The sequence below is a fragment of the Pinus tabuliformis genome, chromosome 7 (assembly GCF_031772625.1).
Source record: "Pinus tabuliformis cultivar Carrire ecotype Pingquan chromosome 7, CPIR1, whole genome shotgun sequence".
NCBI lineage: Eukaryota > Viridiplantae > Streptophyta > Pinopsida > Pinales > Pinaceae > Pinus > Pinus tabuliformis.
Window position 1 is genome coordinate 219,349,023 of NC_142293.1, and position 12,170 is coordinate 219,361,192.

Sequence of the window (12,170 nt, forward strand, 5' to 3'; positions counted from 1 at the left end):
GTAGATTACAAATACCTTAAAATTGACTTCAATAAAAATCTAAGTTGGGATGGCTGTAGAAAGAAAATAACTTTGGGGGGTTGGAAAGCATTTTATGCTTTTCAAAATAGGTGTAGAGAGGCAGAGTTATGGGACTGGAAAACCACTCAAACTCTTTTTGGGCTTCTAGTGATTCCGGTGATTCTCTATGGTTGTGAATTTTGGGCCAGCAGTACATCCGACATGCAGTGGAAACAAATTGAGAAAATTTAGAAGCATTTGATTACAAACAAATTCAAAATTAAAAGTGCAGTTGCTTATGCTACCTTGTTAAATGAAACGAGCGTTGCTCCTATTGAACCAATTGCTATGGTGAGAGCCATAACATATTTAAAAAATTTTGGGCAAATGGAAGAGTTGTCTTTAATGACATATTGTGCAAAGGAAAGAAGACTTGGATGCAACAAAATAACAAATGGTTTAGTAAATGGGGTATTTGCTTGAACATGTGTCCCATAAATAGTAACGAGATAAAATCTTTTGTTATGGATAAGTTCCACATGCGTATTTGGGATAAGGAGCTAGAAAGAAAGAAAAAATACTATATTGAAGTGTTCAATCCCACTCATAATCATCAACAAAAAGTGTACATAGATGCCAATATTTCTTGGAGAGCCAAAATTCTTATTACTTAGTTAAGGACTAATTTTCATCAACTCAGTTGTGAAACGCGGCACTGGAAAATGCCAAAAGAAGTGTGGGAGGAAAGAGTATGTATTTTTTGTTCTTCCGGAAAAGTGGAAACTGAAAAACATTTCATTTTAGAATGTGAGGCCTTCAAAGACAACAAGGAAAGTTATGCAGATATTATGGTAGCTAGCTCTTGGGATAATCTATTTAGTGAGGGGTTTATCGAGAAACTAAGAGCGTTTATTGTGAGGGTTCAAAGGAAAAAAGTCTAATACATCAACCAAATAAAAAAACAATCTGTCCATGGACTATCTTTACCCTTATACACATTAAAATAATTTTCTTTCCTTATATATTTTCTTATAATTTTAATTTCCATTATTATTATAATTAAAAAGTTTTTTGTTTTTCACCGTCATAAATGGTGTGAAGCATGTTTTGACAAGTTGCGTGACCATCACATTTCAGCTTTTCATCGCCAACTCACCCCAAACCCCAAGCGAAAAAACAAAACAAATTAATCATCGAACAAAATAATTGATCGGATGAAATAGTATTCGAGTCCATCCGATCTCGCCAGAAGATTCGGAGCCTCGCAATCAAGCTTATGACTTTACGGCCAGGTTGCACTCTGTCCACATAAACAAGAACTCGAAAACCCAACGTCTCAAGATCGAATCTTTAGAGCGTCACAGGTCATTAGTAGCAAGGAGTCCAAGTATTCTGAAGGATATTGAAGCTTTCGACCAGGAATTATCTTCCCTCTGATAATCGGTAAATATGTTGAGGAAAGCCGGAGCTAGCGTAACCAGTGCTGCCCGCACAGCTCACGCGTCGGCTATGGGCGGCGTGAGGGCTTATCACGAGAGAGTGGTCGACCATTACAATAACCCTCGGAATGTTGGATCCTTCGACAAGAACGACCCTGACGTCGGCACAGGTCTGGTTGGTGCTCCCGCCTGTGGCGATGTCATGAAATTGCAGATAAAGGTCGACTCGGAGACTGGAAAGATTGTGGATTCGTGCTTTAAGACCTTCGGCTGTGGCTCTGCCATTGCTTCGTCTTCTGTCGGTTAGTTTTAATTTTTCTTTGATTTGTCAGTAACTTAAATGCTTTAACGGGAGTTACCGTTGTTCGGTTTATTAGGGTTTGTTACGAGTAATTAATGATAAGCTAGCCACGTCTTAGGGATTTTGGTTGTGGCTTGAAGAACTCTTTGAAACATCGCGTTATTGTTCTAATTTTTAGTTTTAAAAATTCCCCGAAACACCGTTTTGGCGTAATAGAGTATTGAGGTGCATTGGACAAAGCACTTGGCACATGGATTGTAAGTTAAATTACAATAATCTGGCAACGAAGTTCTGGTTGTTGGAATTAGGTTTTAGGTTGTTTTACTTTATTTTTAGGCACTTTATATTACATGATCAGTAGTTTTGTGTCTCTGGTCTGCCCGGTGGGAAATCAGACCAGAGGTTGAGCTTTAAAGTCTTGAGGTTATGTATACTTCTTCTGATTATATTGTCTGTTAAACAAAAATTACAAAACATAGACTGACTGAACCCATCACGAGAACTGAAAACAGAAAATTGAGATTGCATGGCAGCTACTGTTCTGAGTTGTCCTCCCTGGGGTTTGCTGGGGAACAGCCTCACTGCTAGGGAAGGGGCTGTTGCTGCACTTGCTGAGACGATGTTTAGTTTGTGAGGTTGTTAAGTGGTTGATTTATTATTTCTTTTTCAGTTTTGCGACATTGTTCAAATTATTTTTGAAGTCGTAGATACTTCGCTGAAATCCTGTTAGTTTTTGCGAGTATATAGGTGTATTGGATAAGGGAACTATTAACATGAAACGAAATCTTAACTTAGGGAACTTGTCACATAATTTATGAATTAATTTATGATATGGCCACCTCACAACGTGCTTGAAGCAATGTTAGAAAAGCAAGAATTTAATGAGTCTTAACTATCGAACATTTCGCTGCATTCATCAAGACTAAAATTTATCAGTTTAGACCTATTAATTCGCATTGAATTCTCTCAAGCACTTCTTATATGACGAATAAAATTACACTTTAGTTAGTCTTTATGTCCTTTGAAGCCCGCCTGGTCTCTAGGACTTCTCTTAGGGCCTGTCTTAGGGATTTTGGTTGTGGCTTGAAGAACTCTTTGAAACATCGCGTTATTGTTCTTATTTTTAGTTTTAAAAATTCCCCAAAACACCGTTTTTGCGTAATAGAGTATTGAGGTGCATTGGACAAAGCACTTGGCACATGGATTGTAAGTTAAATTACAATAATCTGGCGACGAAGTTCTGGTTGTTGGAATTAGGTTTTAGGTTGTTTTACTTTATTTTTAGGCACTTTATATTACATGATCAGTAGTTGTGTGTCTCTGGTCTGCCCGGTGGGAAACCAGACCAGAGGTTGAGCTTTAAAGTCTTGAGGTTATGTATACTTCTTCTGATTATATTGTCTGTTAAACAAAAATTACAAAACATAGACTGACTGAACCCATCACGAGAACTGAAAACAGAAAATTGAGATTGCATGGCAGCTACTGTTCTGAGTTGTCCTCCCTGGGGTTTGCTGGGGAACAGCCTCACTGCTAGGGAAGGGGCTGTTGCTGCACTTGCTGAGAAGATGTTTAGTTTGTGAGGTTGTTAGGTGGTTGATTTATTATTTCTTTTTCAGTTTTGCGACATTGTTCAAATTATTTTTGAAGTCGTAGATACTTCACTGAAATCCTTTTAGTTTTTGCGAGTATATAGGTGTATTGGATAAGGGAACTATTAACATGAAACAAAATCTTAACTTAGGGAACTTGTCACATAATTTATGAATTAATTTATGATATGGCCACCTCACAACGTGCTTGAAGCAATGTTAGAAATGCAAGAATTTAATGAGTCTTAGCTATCGAACATTTCACTGCATTCATCAAGACTAAAATTTATCAGTTTACACCTATTAATTCGCATTGAATTCTATCAAGCACTTCTGATAAGACGAATAAAATTACACTTTAGTTAGTCTTTATGTCCTTTGAAGCCCGCCTGGTCTCTAGGACTTCTCTTAGGGCCTGAAATGAAAAAGAAGAAGACTATAATCAGAATCTAATCGGGGATTTTGATTAAGGCTGTCAGGTTTTCGAGATCTCATTTCAAACAACTCAGTTGTGAAATATTCTAGGTCTTTGGTGTTGTTGTGAGATAGTATATTTTGGAGACAATTGTAGTTGGAAATATTGCTGTATTTAATTCTAATATTATGACTTTTCTCCAAAAAAATATACAGCAGAGATTATGCATTTTGGCAGCTTACTTTAATTTCTTCAAGTATCACTTCGCATGCCAGACACATGCTAGGATAGACATTGAAGCAGAAAGGGGTAGATGCTGTTTGTGTTGCCTAGGGCTAGTTTGCACTCGTAGACGCTGTATTTGTAGCAAGCTTCTCTGTGCCTGCGTAGCTTTCCAAAGGCAACATTGTCTTCATTTACGATTTTGTTTTACTTCATCAGTGAAATTATCTGCCCTGATCCTGGTGTCCATTTGACCATCATAGGGTGATATCTCCACCTTGTTTTCCACTCCACTCCAGGAATTTTTTCCTCCAGTATTGCTCAGGTTGTTTCTTTGATTGCTTCATCAGGGTATTTTATGAATGCTAGCATGTAATGCTAAATCAAAGCTTTCAGGTTATATAGCAAATGGGTGATATTCATCAACTGATCATACCATTTGCCTGAATTTTTAGTTAATAGTAGTAACTTATAATCTAGGGATTTGCGCATCATCGATAACAACCTTATTAACATTGTCTAGACTCCAATCCTACATAAGCTTGCATTTCTTTATGGAAAGCTTGTTGATGACACTCTTGTCAATGACTCCCTCGTTGGCAGTGCATTTGTCAATAATGTTCTTCTTGACAACCGTCATGTCAATGACATCTTTGTTGACATCTGTTCAACAAGATGTTCATAGTGCAATGAATTAGCTCTTGACATATGGCAGTCAATGTTATCACACAATGGCATAACTCTTTGACAACTCTTGTCTTTCCAATTGCATCATCTGTTCAACCATTCAATAGTGATTGACGTTTATAGAATTGAACAAACTTTGGATGCTGAATGGGTGTTTGCAACCGCTATGTATTGCTGTGTATGATAGTTAGTTAGCAAAGCTTTTTCCTTTTCATACTTCCTCTTAGAGAGCAGTGTACAAATCTACTTTCGAGCAACACAAACATCGTTCAATCTATTTTCTGTGTGCTTCAATTCTTTTCATGCTTCTGCTTTGTGTAACTTAATAATTGTTAATTTGTCCTTGATTGCATCTTGGAATTGGGTTACTGGTATCAGAAAAGTCCAAAGGAATTGTGACATCCCTAGTCTTAAGGGAAATGTTGTGAGAGCGGGAGTCTGAGTGCCATTTCCCAAAAAACCTTGGTAGCGACTCTCTCTCTCTCTCTTGACACACACACACATAATGCATTTACATTAAAAAACATGCAGAATGCCAAACTATAGTTGCATAATATATAAAAGCATGTGTTTTTGTGCTACTTGTAGGTGAATACTACATTGTAATGAAGTTAGAAAATTTCATCATTACTGTCATCCTTCATCCTTTTCCTCTTGTCGAGCCTTTGCCTCTACCTCGATCCTCTAGGGTATTAGTCAGAGCCACCCAATTTTGATGAAATTGCCTATCCAAGCCTTAAAATATGGTTGAAAAAGCTTAACATGCCTAAATTAATAATTTTGATTTGAGTAAAGGGTACATTCTTGTGACGACCATGCCAAGGGATTTCAATATTCAACAACACCAACTTTGGGGCACATAAAGCGCTTGGTGCTCTTGATTGAATGTTGATGACATACCCTCATGTGATAGAATTCAATGAAAATGCTGTAATCCCACTAAGATTTGAACACTGTTAAGTTTGTTGAATTTTGAATGGGATATGATGAGGTTGGAACCTCTTGCAAACATCCTTAAACAATCAATGTTGATGTTAAAAATTTAAGTAAAAGTTGACATTTCCTTATCTTTCCTTTCTATCCTTTTACTTTACCAATTTTCATTTCCTTTCTATCCTTCTACTTTACCAATTTTCATTTTATTTGCTTTAAAAGTAAAGGAGAGATAAGGGAAATGTTGACTTTTACTTTAATACTTTAACATTACCATTAAGTGCAATCATTTTTGGTCAAACCTACTAAAAAACTAGAGTGATGGTTCAATGTGTGTAGGGAATGCGTGGGAAGTGTCAAGGGAGCCTTAGAGCAAGCTCTTGAATTTTAGGAGCATCAAGAGCATTCTCTCAGGGGTGCTCCATCGGAGGGCGCTTTTAGCAACGCTAGTCAAGGGAAAGGTTGATAGCAAATGTAGACCTTTGAATTCAATAAAACTAGAAACCTACTTCACCATGCACCATTTCATCAATAGTAAGGTAATCATTGCTAAATCAAAGATGTTCATTATAGCAAATTGTTGATGGGAAAAGTTCAATGGACAATGACTTGTAGACAAGAAACTTCACATTGTCACATGGGAAAAGTTCAACGGGCAATGACTTGTAGACAAGAAACTTCACATTGTCACATGGGAAAACATTGTCATTGTAGTAAAGGAGTCCATTATCCTCTCAAGCACGAGGATCACCTTTACAAATGATGGTAGCAATTGCGCTAATATAGAGACCAAGCTATTTGGAGCTATTGGAGATAGAAGCTTTGACTGGGAAGGTTAGAGATGGATTGATTGACTGCATGATCCCTCAGTAGAGTGATCAACTGGAGAAACACCTATAGATCACTTGTTTCAGCAGAGCCACAGGTACCTTTGGCGAGAACCTAGTAAGGATTGCAATGGAAGAAGATGAGCAAGGTAAACAAACAATTTCAATTTTCAAATTCTTATTTTGTTAAATTGTTTATAATTTGAAAGCTGGATATAATTTGTTGAGCTAACTCATTACACAACTATGTTTGGGAGGCATTTGGTAGCCATTGTCCTTAATTGCAGAAGTTTGCAATCCATATTTTGAGTCAAACTTGCAGTGCTACTGGGTGTGAGCGCAATTGGTCTGTCTTTGAGAGGATTCACAGGAAGAAGAGAAACTGTTTGGAACAAAAATGGTTAAATGATCTAATCTATGTCCAATACATAAATGATCTAATCTATGTCCAGTACAACCTCTGACTAAGACGCAACCAATTGCTGAACAAAAGACCTGATACAGATCCCATTGTGTTGGAAGATATTGATCCAACATCAGATTGGGTAGTGGAGAGTCATCCAACAAAGTTTGATTCTGACGAGGATTTTGGTATTGATTTGGATTTACAGACAGAGGCATTAGCTGAAGTTGCTGTTGAACATAATGTTCAGTTGAATGCAGATCCATTTGTACTAGGCTAACCCCAAGTCCTCCAGTTGCAGGCACTTCCTCTACTCAGCCACGACGAAAGCGCATATCTCGTCTATCTCAATGTGCAGCTGCTACGCCTGCTAGTGCTACTACTTCTACAATTGTAGTTGGAGATGGTGATGAGGAGGAGGAGCCATGGGTTTCCCTATCTGACTCTGATTCAGAGTTTGAGCCAGATGATGTTGGCTTCTCTAACAGTAGCTAGTAGTACTGGTGACTAGTGATGTTTTACAGTTTACTTTTGTTGTAGAGGCCATTTAGAGCCTCCTTGGGTGTGTTTTTGTTTTGATCTCTATATCATGTATGTATTGGATACAGTGCACTGGGTGCCATTTTGATATAAGGATATATTCATGAGCCTACTTTGATCATATGTTGTTTTCTCTCTATATTCTAATGCTTTTGTGTTTGGAAACATGAATGGAAATCTTTAAAAATATGTTTTTTCATAAAAAAATAAATATTTAATTTATTTTTTACAACGACCGAGTCATTGAAATCAAAGCAACCGAGTCGATACCGAGTCGGAGTTGGAGTCGGAGCCGACCCTCGGCCTGTTTTGAACTTGAGCCAAAATTTTAAAACAATGCAAGTCACAACTGCTTATTATGAATGTGCGCATTCGAGCATGGTGGTATTGATACCACCCAAACTAATAGGATTGCCAGTAATCAAAACCGGTCGGTTCAAACCGTAAACCGGTCAAATTGGCTGGTTCATTAGCCCCAACTGTCGAACTAGTTGAAAAACTGGTTTTTCTGACGAACCCCAAGTTTTTGGGCCTATCCAGTCATAAACCGACCGATTTTGTCTTGAGCCGACCGATTTATTGCTAGGTTGACTGCGAGCCCCACATAATGTGGTTTTGAGGGAAACTTGGGGCTGTTTCCCTCCAAAAACAACCCCTCCATGAAAAACATGCCTCTCCTCTTAGTTGCCTCACACATCTCAACCCTAGCAATGTTGGCAATCAATGGTAATGTTAAATTTTTAAAGTAAAAGTGACATTTTCTTTATCTTTCATTTCCATCTTTTTACTTAAATCTTTAACTTTACCATGAAATGACTCAGGATGTTCGAGGGTGGTTTCGACCTCACTAAATTTCATATGGAGAAACTAGAATTTTAGATTTCACTCAAAATCCAACATACTTCATGGTTTTTAGGTTTTCAAGGTTTGGGGGATTGCGTTGTTTCCATTTGATTCTCTCATGCGTGAGGGTATGAGATTGGCATTTGATTAAGAGCATGAAGCCGTTTAAGTACCTTGATGTTCGTGGCATTTACTGTTGAACTTTGTTGATGTTGGTGGTATTGATTATTGAACTCCTCTACCATGGCCTTAACACAAATGTACCCTTCACTCAAAAAAAAATAATTGGTTAGGCATGCTAAGTGTCTTCTACCATATTATAAGGTTGAGCAATCCAAGTCTGAAGATTTGATCCAGATGATGGTTATGTATCTCTTGTTGATGATCCCATTTCTAGTTGTGCTGAATCAATGATGAGTTTCATGAGTGATCATGTTGATCAATGATTTGTAGTTTTCATGTCTAGTTTTGCTGTTACTACTACCACTACTACTGAGGTTGCAAAGGAGTCTTTGGAGTCCTTAGACTCTGAGCCAAATTATTTGATGATTCCATGTCTAGTAGTGGCGATGAGTTTGATCATGATGAGGAGTGATCATGTTGATCACTGATATGTAGATTTGTAGTAGGCTAGTGGCCCCATAGCTTGTAGCATTGTTTTTGGACTCTAGAGGCCATTTAGAGCCCCATTGGTTATATATTTGTTGCTGATATGTATTGCACTCAGTGCCATTTTGATATATTCAATTTTACATGTATATAGACGAGCAAACTTCACACATTTTGTCTTTATTGGTTTGGAATCATGATTTTAAATCTTAAAAATAGTTTTTTTTTTCATTAATTAATTATTTCATTATTTTTTAAATACTGGTTCGTTGAGATTTGACCAGTCTAGTTTTCTGGTTCTGGTTTGAAACCCAGTTTGATAGGTGGATTGGTCCAGTCACCGGTTCTGGTTTTGAATACTATGGATTGCCAAGGTCCCTACAAGCTATTAAGTTGGCACACACAGGACAAGTGCCCATTGTCATCTCGGCACGAGTCCCCACTCTTTAAGCCCAATTGCTACTTGAATGGTTATGAGAGGATTACCTTTAATAAATGCTTCATCCAAATATTAGTAGACGAGTGCCTTGAATGGGGTTGTGGGTGATGAGAGGAGTTAATTACAATTTACTTAACTGATAATATCAATATGTATATATATGCAGAAAATTGATGCTGACCAGTGAGGTATTTTATGTTGGCATTATGACTCAGATTTGACACAGGTGTTGTCCTTGATGGCAACTCACTCAGATGACAGATCACAACTCAGCAGGTTAACAACCCAGAGTCACAGATCAAACTTCATAGAATGAGGAAAGAGAAGTATACGCAGGTTCACCTTGACAAAGTAGCGTATACACGCGGGTTAACAAACCAAAAGGTGCGTATAACGTACACATGCAGTTTCACAGAAGGAAAGGCGCGTACATGCTGGAAAACTAAGTTTTGGTCCATGGTATTTGGTGCGAAGTATTGATCCCAAGTATTTGGTCCAAAGTATTGGTCCTAAGTGGTTTTGGACCATGGTATTGAGAAAGGCCTAACATTATATAAGGAGGAGAAGATCATTAGGTCAAAGCACTCAAGTATTGAATATCTGATGATGAGCAAGATCTAGTTTACAGGTTATTGGGTTATGGTGCATAGCTGGATCTGAACCAAGGATGAACCTTAGCACTTGATGAAGGATAAGATTTAATGATGGGTGAAGACCTTAAGGCTTGAAGTGAAGTATCTTTATGTGGTTTGATCATTTATCTGAATAACTGGCGCATGTTGTAGTCTATAAATATGATGATTTGGGTATAATTGAAGTCTGGAATTGTTGTAATGTTTAAATCATCATTTACAGATCTGTACGCAGGTTCACTTTAGAAAAGGCGCATATACACGCTGGTTCTGCATATCAAAACAACGTATACATCTTAAGTTTGATTTGCAGATCTGTACGTAGGTTCGCCTTAAGAAAGGAGCGTATGCACGCAGGTTCGACACAGGGAAGTAGCATATACCTTGTAAAATATGTTTTAGCTGCTTCTGTTTGCTGTTGCAGTGCTCTGGGTTCTGGCTTGGGTTCTGGTTACTTTATTCTGGTTACAGCATTTTGGAAGTTCAGATTGAAGGGTTGTCAAAGTGATTGATTGGTTCAGTTGTGGTTGGTGAAAAGGAGATTGGTTGATGTAGATATATTTGATGATTGAATGATGTTATTGATGGATCTAGTCTAAAAATTTATGAAACGTGGTCCCTAGAAGAAAAGAGAAGGTTGTAGCCTTCTGTAGGCCGGCACCTACATACTAGTAAACATATAAGCTAGTACAAGAGCTAGGGGGTTGTAGCTCCCTTCCAGGAGAAGCTGGAGAACGAGAGAAGGTTGTAGCCTTCTGCAGGTAGAAGCCTGCGTACTAGTATAAGTCTGCACCAGTACAAAAATTGTAAAAAGAAGTTTCTTATTATTAAAAAGAAGATAGAGACGATTGCAGTAGGTGGTTTTCACCCACATTGGGTTTCCACCTTATATCTTGTGTTCATGTGTGTGATTGTCTGTTCTGTTTTACTGCACTTGGTTACTGTTTATATGGTTCTGATGCACTGATTAAAGATCAACATATGATGAATTAACTGAATCTTAAGTTTGCAGTATATACGCTAGTTGCCTTAACCACAGTTGCGTATACACGTGAGTTCCATTAACTGAAGTAGTGTATATAAATCTGATTATGGAAATGAAAAATTATTGACTTGCTAATACTGATTCACCCCCCCTCTCAGTATTATTTCCAACATTTTATTCAAAACTCAAGATAATACACATGTAAAAAGCTCAAATGAGCAAATATTTAATATACTTACCCAATATATGACTTTTCCTTGATATATATACCTTGGGGCTGTTTTGTGTATTTCTGTTTGTCGTCATATGACTGCAAATCTAGAAATTGTAGAAAAATGCAGAAAAAACAATAATAAAATCCCTTTACATTGCCCACCCTAAAGTGCTTATGAAGTCTAGATTGGTAATCGATGGGGGAAGCTAGGACCAAAATATATATATGTGAAATTAATCCTTCCTAAGCTTTAGATTTGCAACAAACCCGTAGTTCTAGCAAGCTAAAAACTTGTTGTGGAGGTCTAGGGTCAAATCCTCGATGGGCAAAAACCTAGAATTTTTTTATAACAATTGAGTTTACATTTTAGTAGCTGGAATAGGCTCTAAACATTCCAAGAATAATGATAAAACTTGGAAAAACAAATATGGAGTTTTTTTACAAGGGTATGGATAATTGATACTTACTTGGAGAAGCCCTTGTGACTTGAGTTCTGCAAAATGTGGAGTATGTATGATGTAAAATAACACAGATCTGCCAAAATAACTCAAAATACCTTGTGAAATATGTGTGTTTAAAGTTTCAAAATGAGGTATATTTTTCCCTTGGATAAATATCTAATTTTATGGACCAAAATACCAAAGGTTGACTAGCTAATCTTAAGATGATAATTTGAAAACTGCAAGCAAGTCAATATTTTTTCATTTTTATTTTATTTTATAAACAAAAAATTAAAGATCTGGTTTTTTTGAAGAAAGATGGGTTTACCTTAGCCACAGTTTTACCTCTCAAATGCTGGGTTGTGAATCACAACCATTCTTTAACTTGACCATGCAATTTGGATAGTGAAGTGAGTTTGGAGTTTAGAAGATTGTGTCGTTTCCACCTTTGTTTAAGATATTGGACAAGTTTCCAGATCCAACTAGGAGTGACTTATAGCAAAGTGCTCTCGTTGTTTGCAACAATTATGGAGTAAAGAAATCCTCAACCTTTAATAAGGGAAATAACAAATACTAGTGCCTTGGTTATTCCGTCCATGTGACTATGTAGCCCCTTGGTGGATTGCCCCTCCAACTTTTGTGTAACTTG

General features: G+C 37.3%; 1 protein-coding gene across 1 annotated transcript in view; it reads left to right on the forward strand.

Annotated features, from left to right (window-relative positions):
• Positions 1 to 1,128: 1,128 nt before the first annotated feature.
• Positions 1,129 to 12,170, forward strand: part of LOC149246644 (iron-sulfur cluster assembly protein 1-like) — a 64,122-nt gene continuing 53,080 nt past the window's right edge. Inside the window, exon 1 of the mRNA XM_089457989.1 lies at positions 1,129 to 1,741. Coding sequence (XP_089314115.1) covers positions 1,450 to 1,741 — 292 coding nt within the window. The 5' untranslated portion in view covers positions 1,129 to 1,449. The remainder of the gene's footprint in view (positions 1,742 to 12,170) is intronic.